The sequence below is a fragment of the Ambystoma mexicanum genome, chromosome 1q (genome assembly GCF_040938575.1).
Source record: "Ambystoma mexicanum isolate Mex_15411 chromosome 1q, UKY_AmexF1_1, whole genome shotgun sequence".
NCBI classification, from domain to species: Eukaryota; Metazoa; Chordata; class Amphibia; order Caudata; family Ambystomatidae; genus Ambystoma; species Ambystoma mexicanum.
This window is the reverse complement of record NC_090922.1, coordinates 1,347,437,092-1,347,455,150: the sequence shown is the minus strand read 5'-3', so window position 1 is coordinate 1,347,455,150 and position 18,059 is coordinate 1,347,437,092. Positions and strand designations below refer to the sequence as shown.

General features: G+C 43.7%; 1 protein-coding gene across 2 annotated transcripts in view; it reads right to left on the bottom strand.

The window, feature by feature from the left end:
* TTC39A (tetratricopeptide repeat domain 39A) overlaps positions 1-18,059 on the bottom strand; it is a 1,012,086-nt gene that overhangs the window by 204,266 nt on the left and 789,761 nt on the right. For both annotated transcript variants that reach the window (XM_069642215.1, XM_069642216.1), the window contains exon 14: positions 5,550-5,670. In XM_069642215.1, the coding sequence (XP_069498316.1) occupies positions 5,550-5,670 (121 nt within the window). The remainder of the gene's footprint in view (positions 1-5,549; positions 5,671-18,059) is intronic.

Sequence of the window (18,059 nt, the reverse complement as noted above, 5' to 3'; positions counted from 1 at the left end):
TTCATGTCTGTTTCATTCCCCTAGCTTGATAGCATTTGATACACAGAGCTCTTTTCATCTAATCTTTGACTTAGATGACATTACATTTTTTATTTCAGAAATTAGTAACTCCGGTGCTTGTGGCCCAGATGGTCTCTCAAATCATATGTTCAAAAGGCATCCTGAACAATGGGCCGTGATTCTCCACAAGATCTTCACCACCATTAACACCACACAATCGTTACCTCCCTCCTGGACACACTCAATAATAGTCCCTATTTATAAAAAAGGGGACCGTTCTGTTCCGGCCAGCTATAGGCCCATAGCGTTATTAGACGCACCTGGTAAAATCTTTGCTAGAATTGTTCTTAGGGACTTCAATTCCTGGACCCTTCATAACAATCTAAGGGACCCTATTCAGGCGGGTTTTGTTGCCGGCCTTGGAACTTGTCCCAATCTTCTAACTCTCAACACTCTTAGATCTAAATATGCGGACAAGAACCAAGTGTTATACCTAGCATACATAGACTTCAAAGCAGCATTTGATTCCATCGATAGAGCAATCTTACAACAAAAACTTATTTTCCATAAGTGTCCGATCTCACTTTTAACTCTAGTAATGCTGCTCCATACCAACACAACGGTACAGATCAGATTATCCATGGCAGGAAAACTCTCATCCATTATTTCGACTGAGAGAGGTCTCAAGCAGGGATGCATTCTTGCGTCCTCCATATTCAATTTGTTTCTATTCGATTTTGGAATTAGTCTACAAGCCACTAATAGTGACTCCCCCAAACTTGGGTCCCACACCATAACTCATTTGGTTTATGCGGATGATCTGATCCTCATTTCACAGACGCCCTCTGGGCTACAAAAGTTATTGGATTGCTTGGCTACTACATATGTCTCAAGCAACAATCTCACAATCAACACCCATAAAACATAAACCATGATATGCAAGCCCCATGGTAAATCAAAGGCAAAGCGCCACTGTTGGCACCTACACAACGCCCCTCTGTCCCAAGTCTCTTTCTACAAATATCTTGGGGTCATCATCCAGGCCTCCATCTCCTCACAGGAGTGGGAAGAGGACATACAATTGAAACTCTGTATGTTAATTACCCAGGCTAAAGTTTTAAAGAAGAAATATGGTAAATTCACGCTCAAACATATTCTTCTTTTTTACCAACAAAAGGTAATTCCCACCTTGTGCTATGGTTCGGAAACCAAGCTGCTTATGAAATCTAGCTGGTGGCAAATTCTAGAGGCACGCTTTTGGAAACAGATTCTTCAGTTGCCAAAGTGTACGCCCCTACCGCTGATACGGCACGAATTAGGAATTCCCTCCCTGAAATCACACAATGAATGGAGGACGTGTGCTCTATTTAGAAAATGTATATTAGGTCTCACATCTGACGGACTTCTCGGCATTCTAGCACAACATCTTTTAGCTCAGAATCATGCCTTCACTAAGAGTTGGTGCAATAGAATTTTCCATATTCTAGCCAACGCTTCCATTACTCTAGACTTAATTATACAGAATCCGAGCCGAGCTAAAAAAAAAATCTTTTTACATGACTGGACAAAAACTTGCAGTCTATGTTTGAAGTACAAAGATTTAGACACTCGTGTCTTTGCTATTAAAGCTTTGCACACAACAGAACTTTATCTTTTGAAATGTCCGAGTTCACACATTAGACAACAGTTTCTCAGATTTCGTTTAAACCTGTGGCCAACTGCGGATTTGTTGGCAAAAAGAAATCTGATTCCAAAAGATCAGGCTCATTGTCACTTTTGCCTAGACAAATCACAAAGAGAGACCCTGGAACATTGCATTTTTTTTTGTCCAATGCTCACTAGCCAAAGGATAATCCACTTCACAAAATGCAGCTTAAGTAAATATAATTTTATGTCAATGGACACTATTTGGTCCTATATAACCAATAACCCAGACTTGGGAATGAGAGTGGCGATTATTCATTACTTAGAGGCCATCTTTCCCAGAATTTATTCTGAAGGTTAAATTTAAGTATCTTAAAATGATCACTTTTCAGTGTATTGCATTTAGTGATTTCATTACTATTGAGTTTTTATCAATTTTTTTCCAACTCTCCTAGTGAAATATGTATTCTAATTATTTTTGTAAATTGTATTGTTGTGTAAACTGTAAACAATTTTGTATTGCTTCATTTGTACATAGCAAAAGGAAAAGAAATTTGAAAGGATGATGATATTATCCATATCAAATGAAAAAATAAATAAATAAATAAAATAAACAACCCTGATAAAATCAAATTGAAGCTGTAGGTCTAGGATTGGATCGATACGCAGGACAGAAGATCTAAGTAAAAGTCCTCTAAATTTTAGCCATGAGCAAAGAGCAATGAACAATCTACCTGCGTAGCTCTCTAAATTCCCATCTTCATATTACCGTGAACTGTTTTTGAGACTGCGTCTCAATGTGCTCCCCGCAAAGGAAGTCCTGCTGTTTCGAAGGCAGCTGGCCAAGGATCAGGGATCTTGCAGATATTGTGATACCAAAACCACGTGCAAATCCCTATTCCATCTGTTTGTAGAATGCAAGACTATAACAGCGATAAGTGCCAAATATCTGACAGATTGTACTACGCTATCAGCTGAGGACAGGTGTTGGATACTAGCATGCGCTTGACTCTAGCAGTTTTGAAAATGTTGGGGTAAATCTTAATATAGGAATAGGGGAATGGGGAAATACTGCTCCTTCATTTCAAGTTTTGGAGATGAATTGGGAAGAAGTATAAATGAGTAACAAGGTTTCTCAATGATGTGGGACCCTAAATATGATCAAATTATGTCAACTGTTATTTTCTTTTTTTAATGTTGTATACAGGTTTATGTTTAAACCAAAATAAAATAAAACACACAAATAGTTACATTGAGTGCCATTAATTGAGTGATAATAACATCTGTTCTTTATTTATTGGAGTTTATTAAGGTACAAACTGCAAACAAGTTGCTTCGTAAAGGACCCAAAGTAAAGCGGAAGGAGTCTGATCCGAGAAGCCTTTGGGGCATTCAGATGTACAGAAAAATACAGCATTAGGGCTAGCAAACCGTAAGTGGGTAAAAACTTACATTAGAGACCCACATGAGGCAACAACATATAAGCAACAAGCGACAGAAGTGCACATTTTAAACGGCCCTGGAAAAAGAGGGAAAACAACTCAGGTCAATAAGGCAGGCAGGATGAAACCAATGTGGCATCTCAAGGGATTAAACCAAATTATTTCATAAAGAGGAAGGTATTCATTTTTCCTGAATTGAAGTAGGTACTCTCTGATTTGATGGAGATTGTTCCAAATGGAGATAATTGATGTGTATAAAGCTCTGTAACACAGTTTCTTACATTTTGCAAGAGGTGGTCACAACAGCAAGGAGTCTGCAGACCTTAAGGGCATGTATGGGCAGATGCTGAGGAACTTTGTTTGAGGTAAGTGGAATCTAGGGTCATACTCGAAGCCTTGTTTTGAATGTGTTCTGGAGGTGCAGGATCAAATTAAAAGGGAGAACCAATAGAAGACTGTTACAATAGTCTAGGTGTGCCAGGACCATGGCAGCGATGACTTACAGTCATGTTCAAGAGGCAGTATGGATCTCAAGACATGGAGATGGAAGTGTGCCTTCTTAGTGGTGTCCTGAGAGAGATGTCGTGAATGTGTGAAATAAAAGTCTGAATATTCTCAAAAGGTAGGCGTCGGTTGAACGTAGTTCGCACAAAATGTTACCAATTAATGGTTCTTTCTTTCTCTTGGTATGCCGTCTCCTCTCCTCATTCTTATTGTCTTGTTCTGTTGTTTATAACTTAATAAAAAGATGTAATAAAAAAATAATATTGCCAAAAATAACTGGATTTTTAGCCAAAAGCTAAAAGTGAAAAGAACGGCTGAAGAGATATTATTGCCTAAGTGAATAATTTTTATCTTCGAAGCATTAAGGTAGCCATTGTCAGTTCATAATCAAATTGGGGAGTTACTGATAGGATGAGGGCTTTGGAGTCTGAAGAAAATGTGAATGTCTTCGGCTTGCATCTAAAACATAGCTGACTGGGGTCTGATAACAGTGAGGGATTTAAGATAAGAATTAAATAGCAAGGGGAAAGGATGAGGCTTTGAGGGACTCAACTGATTGGAGTGCCGACGAACAGGACTGATTTCCATTGAATGTCTCTATCATGGAAGGATGCAATGCAAAGCTTAATCCCAGGGAGGCTCCAGGGCAACTGAGCAGAGTGACATGACTGATCATTTCAAATGCTGCCCAGAGGCCCAAATGGATGAAGATAGATGGTGTGTTGACATTATGAGCTGATTGGATTTCATCTCTCATGTAGAGCAGGGCAGATTCTGTCCCAGTGGATGGCCTGGATGGTAGTGAAGGAGGTTGTCTTGGTCTGTAATCTTGGAGTTGCTGGGTAGCTACCTTTCAATGATGATTGTCCATGAATGGAGTGTTGGCTATTGGATGGTAGTTCACAGGGATGTTGGGATCTGCATTGGCCTTCCTAAGCAAGAAATAGGTGTTTTCTTTAAAGAGTGTGGAAAACCCCCATACAAGGGAGGCGCTGACCAGGGCAGTTAAGGCAGGGTCAATGGTGGTGATGTTGGGCTTTAATCGTATGAGCAGAACATGAAGTGACCTGCTCCAAAGGGTCTCATGTTCTTGACAAGAAATACTGTTTAATGGCTTTGATCTTCTTCGTGAAAAAGATGGGCTGAGTGTCAGCGAGAGCATGAGAAGATGCTTCATTTCACAAGAAACTTTGTAGAGTTTAGCAGAAAGATTGAAAGAGCCTGCGGTGCAGTTGTAAAAGCGTGCTTCCTTCGTGTGCGATGTGAGAGCATAATACCACTTTTGAGACTGGAGGCAAGCTCTTTTGTCTACTAATTACTTGCTTTTGTACCATCTCCTAGGCAGCACTATGTTTGTTCTTTTTGAGCATCGCCATGTGTGAGTCAATGATTAGATCAGGTTATGAAATGGCAAAACCTGTAGTGGAAAGTGTTATACAAAAACATCTTGCAATATCTCACCAACACTGTATGTGTAAAATAAACACTATCTTCCCACATTACCTCCAGCTCTCAGAAAAACAGTGGATTCGAAACACCAGGTCACTTGAACCCCTACACCTCTGATTCCTGCACCACATAAATCTTGGGTACGGACACTTTGCTTCCCAAGCAACCACAAGATGAACCTCAGATCCTGAGTTACTACACTAAAATAGAACCAGTGTTTATTAAAACCTGAGCTTTTAATGTATGATATGCATGTCAGGGCTCAGTGGTTTACCCTGCCTCAATGTCTACCTCCACATGGTATCCGATACATTAAGGTTTGGACCAATCTAGACTCAAGAGATTTGAGCAGCTGTGTATCTGGTTAAGGTTGCCCTGCATAGGCGTATCCCTCTGTCTTGCTTGGGCCCATTCAAAAGTAGCCTAAAGGATGGATCATTGGGCTCACATTATAATTAGTTATGCATTGTGGTTGATTATATTTGAAACAAACACATCTATCAGACATACCAGTGGCGGTACAGGGAGACGTGCAGGTTTTTGGGAGATGTATCGGCGAGACTTGCGAATGGCAAATTTTTCAGTAGGAAGTGACTTTCCAGCAATTTTCAGTTTGAAGCTCGATACCGTTCTGAAAGAGAATAAAAACCTCTTATGTTAGGCCAGAAAAAAACTATTTTCCTATTTACCCAGGAACACAGATTTACCTGTAGTTTGCCAGAATGAACTATGATTGTGTAACCTGTCGCAAATGTGTATAATGTGGTTGTACAGATTATGTTAGCTCGAATAAATAGTTTTAAAAAAGTGGAGTAACATTTAAAAAATAATGAATTCAAGGATAACAATGCTGCGGTGGAAGGTCCAAGTTAAATTGAGCTCTTGTTACTTTTTGTTTTTCCAACTTCTTTATTTGTATTTAAAAACAGAAAACCATCATAAACATGTGCTTGTTCCCTACACACCTTCTCCCAAAGTACCCCTCGCCAAGAAGCAGAGAGAGGTTCAAATTAACACATTTTAAGAAATTAAGAATTTAAGCTGCAACATTGAATCAGTACAGTGCTTACTAGCTACTTATGCAGGCGATGAAGGTCCTAATGTCTTTTTACAGCTTGCTGTAGAAAGGGTCCCACATTGTGGGAAAGCTTCCCATTGTTCCATGTATAGTGTGAGATAGTGATTCTGTCGTCCCCAATGTCCAGCATCTAGACAACCACATTATCATCAAGGTTGGTTCCTACTTAGTCACACCCTTTAGCCACAAGCAGCAAATTATGAATTAGTACCTCGTCTCCAGCAAGTAATAATTCCCCATCTCCATTGATCAGTACTGGAAGCAACACCCACATATGTTTCAGAAACTTAATCCAAGTACGCACCATCAAAGGTATTCTGCATCCACTTTTATGGTGATCAGGAGCTGGATTCTTTAGCTTTAACATAACTTTGTAGAAGGCCAATAATAACCCCTTGCCAGATGTCACCCATGGGTTATTTCTAGTTCAGTGGTGGAACTTCTTCCACCGCTCTTACTAGAAGTGGCATTGCCCAATATCTGATTTGTCAATATTGGAACTTGGCACAGTTCGAGGTACTGCAATTATTTTTGTAAACCCTAAAACCTGTAATTCTCCCCCTAAAAAAAAACCCCTAGTTTGGTGCACCCACCTTTTATCCAACTGGTAAAAGGCTGCCCCTCGCATCTGGGCTTGATTTTGAAAAATGTGGATGAATGGAGAAGGATAGATGTCCCATTTCCCATTTTTGCAACCTCATTCCATACATCGAGATTGAACTTTGCTATGGGATTTATATAAACCATCCCGAGACCTAGGGCATAGCCAAGGTGTGCTCCAAATGTTGGACACAGCAACTGAATGCTCCATCAAAAGCCACTCTTTCGGATTCAACTCTCATCCATTCGGTAATGCTGTCACATTTGAAGTACAATATTAGTTCATAATATTGGGACATTCCGGGCTTCTCAGTTTATATAAAACGTTTTTTTTTAAAGATTAGTACTTTTGCCACTCCATATGTAGTACATAATTATACCCTATATGCGTTTTAGGTCTGACTTGAGAATCGGGACTTGGGGTGCCTGGAAAAGCCATTGCAAGAGCAGGAATTCAATTATTTTTACTATGGCGAGTTTACCTACCCACTAAACTGCAAGCCCCTCATTTATTTAGATCTTGTTAGATAGTGTTTATCAGTCTAGGGTAATTAGAGAGTGTAGATGTTTCTGAGTATGCCTGTCATGAATATTCCCCGATGTCTCTGTGAATTCTTGGCCGGAGAGAGCGGCAAGGGTTTTTCAATAACTCAACTGTAACTCAACTGTAAAGACTGGAGGGGGTATCTGTACTCCTACCCTCTATATAGCAGAGTAGACGCACAGAGCACCCCAGCCAATGTTCTCTATATGGTAGCTATGGATGAGCAACCAAGGCTTAAGCTCTCAGGAGGTGGTGCAGGCTTGTTCCTAAGTACAGTGTAGTCCCCAATTCCCCCACAAAGGAATGTCCACACACTATATTATGTGCTAACACATTCTTTATATAAAAATAAGGTTCAAGGTGTATACAGCAATTAATAACACACTTTGTACTTTGGCAAATCTACTATGACAAAAATATACAAAGTCTATATGGTACCACACTTAACTATTGACTCCTTTAAAATGCACCATCTGCTGACAGTTCTAATGGCATACAAATCCAACAGCAATGTGTATCAGCATGTATATCAGCATAGGACATAGGAAGGAAGACAAGTTGGGTTAAACAATGGCAGAATGCTGACCCCCTATACCTAGAGGCAGTTCTGAAGGAGTATCCCCCACCTGGGCAACCTGTAATAACGTTTATTAACATGCCCAGTCCATTAATGTTAATATATAATTTTTTGCTGGTCAAAAATGTTCCACTACCCCAATGTACCTGAGTTTAGCAGAGTATCTTCAACGGTTCATTGACAGATCCCTCGAGGGTGGACTCCCTTTAAAGCAGGAGCCACATGGCGTCGAGAGTCCTCAAAGAAACGAGTTTGGTGCCGCAAAGAAGACTCGATGAAGAACGTAGGCCCAGCAGCGGGTGTCTAGTGTCGGCGTCGGATGTCGGCGTTGATGTCCGGACTCGACCACGGCTGGATTTCGGATCTTCACTTGTCGGCGTCTTTGTGGACTTCAGGCGGCGGGAAACCCACCGGCGGATTCTCCTCGGTCGTCGACGGCCTCGACTTTTTCCGGCAGGACAAAGCAGTTCACTGTGATGGCAAGGAAGCCCTTCTTTCAATGTTCTTAGGCAAAGGTGGAGCGTTGCGCCTCTTGTTGTAGAGCAGCACAGCGTCGAGCTGTCACTGCTTCTGTGCTACACGACTCGACTGGCTTTCAGAGGTTAAGGAAATCCTCCGAAACCGGCAATGGACTTCGACGGCCTCAATGTCCTGGTGCTTTATTTCAAGATTTCTCTGCTGACTCCGTCTCCGGTAGACAGCCTTTCGGGACTGGCTTCCAGGGTCCCTCGATGAAGATCAGCTTCTGCACGATGTTCCTTCATAGCTCAGGGAGAGGTCTCCTAGCAAGGTACTCTCACAGATAAGTCCTCGACAGATTCAACAGCTTTCGGATTTCATCAAAGGAAAGTAGCAGCAATTCTTCTTCTTCCAGCTGGGCTTCTAGGATAAGCAGCTTCAAGTTGCAACTTCAGCCTCTGAACAAATTGGTAAGTGAGAGGTCCACAGATATACACATCTGTCCCTCATTCACACTGTTGAGCCAAGCTTAGTCAGCCAATCAGTCAGTCAGAAGGGCATTCATGCAGGCAGGCAGCCAATCAGGCCCACAGTGCATTCAGGCCATTCACTTCCACCCAGACACCCATAACAAGTAATGTGGATTGGGGCAAGCACCCAGCCTTTCAGCACACCACACTGCATTCATGTCAGTTTCAGGCAGGGCTGTCTCATTCATTGTGTCACACACACAGAAACCAGATACCCATAACATTAAATGCATATTGGTCACACATTGCATTCACACAGGTCCCACCCCAAGGGTGTACACACAACATACAGTCACTGCAAAGGCTCTTCCACCCAACAGCCAGTCAGGGGAAGGAACAGAGTCAGGCCTTCCCAGGACTTTGGGAAAACAATGTACCATGTAATATAAACCAAGCAGGCACATGGGCCAGTTCGCCTTCTATCAGGAATCCACTGATTCCTATGGCAGTGCCCGAGTATTCCAAAATGGAAGATACTCAGAGCACCTGTCAAATTCAGCATGGAGCTGCCACCAGCCCATATCCTGCTCTGTGGGCCATACATAGGTGCCCAAAAACATACACTAGGGGTACACGGGTGCCATAAGGGTATCTCAAGGGTTTCTGTTCACCACAACCGAAAAGAGGAAAAGCTGCACAGCCAGGAATCCCACATGGACTCCTGTGCAGAAAATAACACAGAACACACATGATAAGTACATGTACAGGACAAGGATATGGAGGCCCTGGCGTCCAATGCATTTCCAGCATCACATCAACTTTGTTTCGAGGTAAATTACAGTTGAAAAGTTCTAATTTAAAACCTGAAACTGCTTAAAAGTATGCAATTTTAAATTGAATTGTTGGGATTAGGACTTCAGGCTGAGTGATTGTTAAAATTACATCATACCGGCAGGTACATCCTGCGGTCTGTTTTAATTTGTTTCTTTTCAAATGTACTTAGTGTGTTGGGTGAGTGACTGGGCAACCGTTTCAAAAACATTGCTGCTTTCCTTGTAATCACTGTTTTCTGCGTTGCGGAAGGTGACTGGCTTCCTCATTGCTGCTTACTACAGACACAGTGATCGGTCTGTTTTCCCTGCCCCTCTCTAGTGGGTGGTGCCCTCTTTGTTACTATTGCAGCGTTGTCAGGATTAATACGGTTCCTCTACCCTATCCATGTAGATAGTAGTTTTTGCACGGAGGGGTGAGGCGGCCTGAGACCTGCTGCTCGTGTCTGGTTGGTCTGGCGGGCCGTGCGCGTTGAGTTCTCGCGCGTGACCCGACAACGCTGCAATATTAACGAAGAGGGCACTCACCCACATGCCCACAATCTAAGCCCTGATGAATGTGGTTTAACTACCCCTTACCACAGAAACCGGTCGGTTATGAAATGACCTGACCTAGAGGACAATAAGATCACCCAGAGTCAGTGCATTTGGACTATGGATCCCCAAACCAATTAACCCAGAGGGTCCCACCTTTATGAAAGAATCAAGAGAGAAAGATTCATCGAAGAATATGCTTTTTTCTTCTTTTTTAACACTTCTGCACCTGCCTGACAGAGAAAACCTATTAAAGATTCCAGTTCTTTTCATCTAGAAAGCAGCAGACAGTACTATACCTAAACCATTAAGCAAGTAGATGCTAAAAACTATAAAAATAAGTATTGTAAAAACTGAGGTGTGGTACTTGAATTTCCATGTGATTTGTGAATGAACAGTAAGGGGGCATGCTTATCGCATTGACCGGTTCATTGCTGCTTACTACAGACACGGTGATCGGTCTGTTTTCTTTGCCCTTCTCAAAAGGGCAGGCTTTTGATCCTAGCAATGTGTGTGGGTATAAAGGACCGTGCGTGGAAGCGCAGCGGGCGAGGTCTCTGCGTGATGAAGTTGCGCCAAAGTCCAGCCCATCTGTGCTCGTCCGTGTGCTGGCCATGCATGGCCTGCATTTCTTAAGTGGTGATTCTATTACGCATGGCTATCTGGACCATAGTACTTTAGTGTCTTTGGCGCCATCTGCTACCCAATGGCCAGCTGGCATTCACATTTTCATTGCAGCCACTGAAACTACATCTGTAGCTAATGCTCTTAAGTGTTGTCTTTGGAATACTTGTTCTCTGGTAGCTCACGCTATGGACCTAGTTGCTAATTCTCATTTCGATCTACTGTTTTTGACAGAGACCTGGCTTTCTGGGATGTCAGGTCCCTCTATTATCCAAACACGCCCCCCTAATTACGAGCTGTCTCATGTGGACCGTCTCTCTAGTCATCCAGGGGGTGGGGTGTGTAGCCATTATGCATTAGGATAATTATAAAATCTCTTGTACTGTGCCTAAGCACTCCCTTAAAATGGAGTGTCTTTTGGCTTGTATTACTGTATCGTTAACCCTGATGCTGTCTGTCCTTGTGGTCTATCGACCCCCCGGTGCTGACAGTTCTTTTTGTGTGGATTTTCCTGCTTTTGTGCAGGAACTCCAGCTAAAATACCCCAACCTCTTTATTGTTAGGGATTTTAATCTTCCATCTAATACAACCAATGCTCAACAGGTAGCTACTTTCTTGGCTCTTATGTCTGATCTTGGTCTTCCTCAATTAATCTCATAACCCACTCATAGACTTGGAAACATTTCTGACTTTGTTTGTGCCCCTCCGGCCTCTATTATTATGTCTCCCCCTAGTCCAGTACTATGGTCAGACCATTATATGGTCCCTTTTTCTTTTCTTCATCCGGATCCTATTCCTCTTGTGGTCAAACCTGCCATTTTCAAACGTAGTTGGCATAGGGCTTCGCTGTAAACAAACAGAGAGGAAGTGGCGTGCCACTTACTCCTCTGAGGATACAATCTCTTTTCATCGCACTACGACAGCATATGATAAGGGTATCATCTCAGCGAAAAAATCTTATTTTAGTCAGAAGGTGGAGATGGCCGTTAATCATCCTAAGGCCTTGTTTAAACTGGTTCACTCTCTTTCTTCCCTAATCAAGTCGGGCTCTCAGGCTGTGCCTTCTCAGGAGTTCTGTGATTCTCTCTCTTGCTTTTTTCAAGGCAAGATTGAGACTATTCGTCAAAATATTAGCTATACTGTTGGGCAGACTGATACTCTGCCCCCTTTGGACTCAACGCCTCTAACTACCTATACTTGATCGGTCTTTCCCATCGTTTCTGACCAAGATGTTCTCACGGCCATTCATCGGCTTAAATCAGCCTCTCATTCTGACGCAATTCCTTTTGCTCTTCTCAAGGAAATATCGGGTGATATTGTCTCTTTGATCACCACGGCAGTGAATGCTTCATTTCGTGATGGATGCATTCCCAATGTTTTGAAACATGTTCTCGTGATTCCCTTGCTCAAGAAGCCCTTGCTGGATCCTTCTGTGCTCACTAATTTTCATCCCATCTCTCTGCTTTCTTTTCTCATGAAATTGTTGGAGTCTCTTGTTGCACCTCTGCTTTCCTCTTTTTTGAGTCCTTTGGTTCTTTTGATTCCTTTCAGGCTGGCTCTCTGCCTGGGATGGGTAGGTAATCAGTCCTCACTTCGGTGCTGGATGACCTTGCCCGTCTGGTTGATCAGGGTGGGGTCGGGGCAGTGATATTGTTAGATCTATCTGCTGCAGTCGACAGGGTTGATCATCCCACCCTGATCGGACGGCTATCGGAAGCTGGTTTGTCTGGCCAAGTTTTGGCCTGGTTCTCTGCCTTTCTGGCCGATCGCTCTCTATCGGTCTCCCTTGCCCCTTTCTGTTCAAAACCGGTTTTGCTATCCTGCAGTGTTTCACAGGTATCCGCTTTGTCGCCGACATAGTTCAACATGTACTTTAGGCCACTTCTCCGCCTTATCCAGTCCCCCTATGGTGATGACATGCAGATTTTGGCACATCTTGATCTCACTCAGCCAGATACTGCTGCATTGCTTAGGAGTTGCCTAGATGACCTGGGTTCCTGGATGGCGGCAAACTAGCTTAAACCTAACGGTGACAAAACAGAGGTTTTGGTTGTTGGTACTTCCAACCCCCTCTCTTTTTGGATGGATGTGTTCTGGCCTAGCTCTTTGGTCCCCTTTCCCATGCCTGCCCATTCAGTAAAATATCTGGGTGAACAAATTGCTGCATCCCTCTCTATGGAGGATCAGGTTGCGTCTGTCTGCAGTACTGGTCACTTCAAATAAAAAATCTTGCAGAAAGTTCTTCCTTTCATCCCGGCTCAGCTTCAGGCTCCGGTGGTGGCTGCTCTGGTACTTAGCACGGTTGATTACTGCAACTCACGCTATCTTGGCCAACCACGCTATTTGATGAACCATCTTCAACTCCTCCAGAACGCTGCTGCTAGATCCGTTCTTCACCCTACTTTGGGAGCACACATGTCTCCTCTACTTCAAAAGCTTCATTGGCTCCCGCTTGAGAAGTGTGTTCTTTTTAAATCTTTGTGCATTGTCCATCGTGCTTTTCACAAAGTAGGGGTGAAAAATCTTCAGGAAAAGTTTCCTCCCTATGTTCCTTCTCGTTCTCTTCGTTCTCAGTCTGCTATTTTGGTTCATGTCCCTCGGTTCAGACTCCCCCGTGTGCAGCAAAGGCTTGTCGCTCTTCCCTACTCTATGCGAGTTATCTTCGATCATCTAGCCTTTCGCAGCTCTCTCAAAACCTTCCTGTTCTAGGTCTTTAGTCAGTTGTGTTTGCTGGTCTAGCGCCATGATGCCTTTGGGCGTACATGCGCTCTACAAGTACCTATAACATATTATAACATCCACAAGGAGATTAAGTTTGTGCTGATTGTTTGCCCAAAAGATCACTGTTATGGCTTTTCTCTTCCTGATGTGAGCCACAAACGGCTCCATAACCAGGTCAAACTGTAAACTGTGATGGTGACAACCATGCTTTATGCCTCATTTCAGAGAGGAAGGACTAGTGATATTACCATCTTCTCTTATCCAAGTGTTGGAATTTTGGTAAATAGACAGTACAATAAAGAAAATTGAATCCAAATACAAATTTCTGAAGATCACTCGGCAGGCAGTCCCAGTCTACTCGATCAAACACCCTCTCAGCATCCAGTGCAGGAATGCTGTTTCGACCTTCGATCAATCTGATTTTTTAAACCTACCAACTATTGCTACCACATCTACCAAAAAGCATTTCACTGGGGGAGAAATCCTGATTGATTAGGGTCTACAAAGGAATGGATACATCTGATAAATCTATCTGCAGGAATCCTGGTGAAGAGGTGTGGACCCTGATTTATTAAAGCTATTGCTTGCTATGATGCACAGAGAAAAATTCACCTTTGCAAAAGAGAAACAATTGTGATGCAAGTTTCTTCCATTGTTTCTGTTAGAGAACCCATCCCTCTAAAATGAAAGGTTGAGTTGGGTGAGTAACTCAGCTTGGGTCTATAACCTCAGAGGATATTCCTGTAAAGCTGTTGGATCCTGGTCTTTTATGAAGCTTGGGATTTTTGATAGCAGCAAGTACTTCAGTTGTTATGGGTTGCTCAAGATATTCTCTCTGTCCAGATGATAGAGCGGGGAGTGACACTTCCTCATACTACGCATGCTGCACGTATGGGTTACACATTTCAGCAGACTATAACTGTTTAAGAAAGGATTGAAGCTCCACCTGCTTATCCCCTTGCCATTACACCTCATATTCATTCGCTTTTGTGAGCTTGTGTATGTAAGCTATGTTCATGTTCACTTAAGTTTGCTTGACCAGATTACACTCTGCCTTTTGACCATATGCAAAGAAAATCTGGTTACTTTTGATTATGGATGGCCGTTGCCTTAATAGTTGTTAGCATATTTAGTAGGCCTATCATGCTTTATGTTCACCTTCGATCGGCATAAGTTGTTTCTCTAGCCTGGCTCCTTCAAGGCGCCTGAAATGTTTGTTCTTACTAGAGTTAACAATGATTTCACCCCTCATATCTGTCTTGAACTCATCTCAGCGAGTCCACAAGGAGGTGTCTGTTAACATGGGCCTCATCACGAGTTGGGCGCTAACCCCGGTGGTATTACCGCTGGAGCTATTAGCCCTACCGACAAACCCCCTGGCGCTATAGTGCCGGATCACGGGTTTGGCGGAACGGTAAGTCCCCATTCCCCATTGGGCCCATTCGGAAATTTCCAATTCCCCATTTGGGCCCAATGGGGAATGTTCGGCACTATTACCGCCAGCGGTATTACCGCTAGCAGTAATAGCACCGAAAATCAGCAAAATCGTGGCAGATTTGCCCCAAGCTCTTAGCTGGGGGTAAATCCACCAAGCCTGGGATTTGGCAGACCCTTAAATGCAGCGGTAATAGCGTTACTGCCGCATTTAAGGGTTAACGCCAAACTCGTGATGAGGCAGTTTATCTCTAAAGTAGTTTGTGATTGTAACCTCAATATTTTTTCTGTCTTTGCCGTTGCAAAGTATATGTTCCTTTTGCCGCCACTGACTGCCACTGAACAATCATACAGAGCGGAGTCATAGAAAGCGGAGGTTCCAATAGTCACTTCTCTAACTTGATATAACAGGCCTAACAATAAAAATATCAAGATGATTTTTGAGTAGGTGTCATGGGGTAAAATGAGAATAGTCTACCTTATTTGGTTGTTGTCTCCTCCAAGTATTGACCAACCTCATCTCCCTTAGTCTAAACCTCAGGTTAGAGGAGGCTACCATGACATCCGAGCAGTACATTTTGAGGAGCGGTCCAACTCTGGATTGAGGACACATTTGCAATTACCTACCAGAATGTTTTCTCCTTTTGCCCAACCTTTTAACTGTTCTGAAATATTTCTCCTGACATCATCCTGTTTTCGATTAGGTGCATAAATAGAGGCCAGTGGTGAGCAAAGCACCTGCTACCTTCCTGTTTGAAAACATTTGCCTTCTGGGTTGGAAAGAAACTTCATCATTGAGAAAGAAAAACATGTTGTATGTAACTTAACGTTTACCTCAGCCCTTTTGGATTTTCCACTAGTTGAGAACATCACTGGATACAAGTTTGACGCTAGTCTTTTCTCATTTGGCCTTAAGAGATGTGTCTCCTGGAGGCAACCTATTTGGAGTTGGAGTTGCATAAGCTCCTGAAAGGGTTTGTGTCATGAACTACAGAACACGCCCCTTTTGGACTTCCTGGTCCTTGTCACAACGGGGCTTGCACTCCATAATACTCCCAACATGGTCGTCCAGCGTGAAACCCCTTTCTCGCTCCACGCGCTGGACGTAACGGATTCTATTAATAGACCACGCCTTCTGCGGCTCCGTGCGTCTCAATGGTATTGCAACGTAGCGATCCGACCGGTGTCCCGTAGCTCGCGGTATTGTTTCCTTGTACCTGTCTATCTTCCCGTTCCTTGCCCCTTCCTTTCCTTCTAATTCCTGGACTCATGTGCTAGTTGCACCTTTCCTAGTTCCCCGGATTCCTGGACCCGCGTCCCGGAAACTGAACGCACTCTGGAGTCAGAAGAGACTCGGGTAGCCTTCTTTAAGACCAGGTCCGTCCACTAGAAGGCAGCGACCAAGGACTCCAGCAAAGAACGAACCCAGGTGAGAAGGGGGGAACTCCTTGACAGTTTGAGACGCCACCCGATCGAACTCGATAGCGACATGGAAGCCGCTGTTCAGGACCTGATGCGTGGCATGCAAGAACTATCAACCGAGGTCCAAGATCTAAAGGCGGAAAATGCCGCACTCAAACAATTGGTCCTATCCCGGGATTCAGCCACAAAAGAAAGTGTCTTGTTGGGCGGCATTGTTGACAAATACGATGGGTCGGCAAAAACCCTTCGTGGATTCCTGGATTCATGTTTAGTCCACTTTACATTTAAGCCTTATTACTTTTCGACTCCCAAAGCTAAGGTGGGGTTCATAATTTCCTACCTTTCCGGGAATGCCTTAAACTGGGCTACACCCCTCGTTAACTCCGGCGATGCCCTCCTAGATGACTATGATGGGTTCATACAGGCCCTTAAAAACATGGTTCATCGCTCTGAGCAGGTCTTTAGTGCCCAGGAACGTCTGTTAGACTTTCAGCAGGGTTCCCAGGATATGCTCACTTATGTGACCCGATTCAAACAATTGGCCAAGGAAGCTGATTGGTCCTCTGAGGTGAGTTTCACCCTGTTCAGGAGAGGACTGAATGATGAGATTAAGGATGAGTTGGCCAGAGTGGCTCAACCAAACTCATTCCAGGCACTAATGGACCTTGCCATGCAAATAGACTTCCGTATCCAGGAAAGAAAGGCTGAAAAGAAGAAATCCAGGGGAAATCCTTCCAAGGTGTCCTTTGAGAGCACCGTCAGAACGGACACAAACCCAGGCTCAGTCACAGAACCAGAACCCATACAGGTAGGAGCCTTCCGTGGACCCATATCCCCGCAAGAAAGAATGAGAAGGATTCATACGGGGTTGTGTATGTATTGTGCTTTGGACTAACATTTGGTTAGGGAATGTCCTCCAGCCCCCCCCTCGGCGTTCGGGAAACGCCAGCTCCCGATCCTAGATGGAGCAGAGCTTCGGGAGAGAGATGTTTGCTCCACATCAATTCCATCCTTGAACTCTCCTGGACAAAACAAATTGGTCATACTACAGGCATTTCTATCACCCTCCAAGAGCAATACCTATCCCATTTTGGCCTTGGTAGACTGCGGAGCAATGGGGATCTTCATTGATCATGATTGGTTTGCTAATCACTTGATTCCGTACGAGACACGAAGTACCTTGCAGCCTGTGGAAGCCATCGACGGAAGACCCCTCACTTCCGGGCCCATAAGCCTGCAGACCAAGGAGATCCAGCTCTCAATAAATCACCATCAAGAGCTGATTAGGTTCGACATCATTAAGTCAGCCCACCACCCCATGGTATTGGGTATGCCCTGTTTACAAAAACATAATCCGTATATCAACTGGACAGCAGGATCACTAATCCTAGGGTCAGAGTTTTGTATGTCTCACTGCCTATTCCTGGAACCTTCATCAACACCCCCTAAGGATCCGCATAAAGACCAAGAAACACCACTCGTGGTTTCCAATATCATACAAGTCCCTGAGCCCTACCAAGGTTACGCCGATGTGTTTTCGACTGCCATAGTCCAGGCCTTACACCCACACAGGCCTGAAGACTGTGCAAAAGAAATGGAACCCTCAGCAGTGATTCACTTCGGCAGGATGTTCATCCTTTCTGAACCCGAGAAAAAGGCCCTCAAAGAATACCTGGATACCAACCTTGAAAATGGCACCATAAGACCTTCAAAATCTCCAGCAGGTG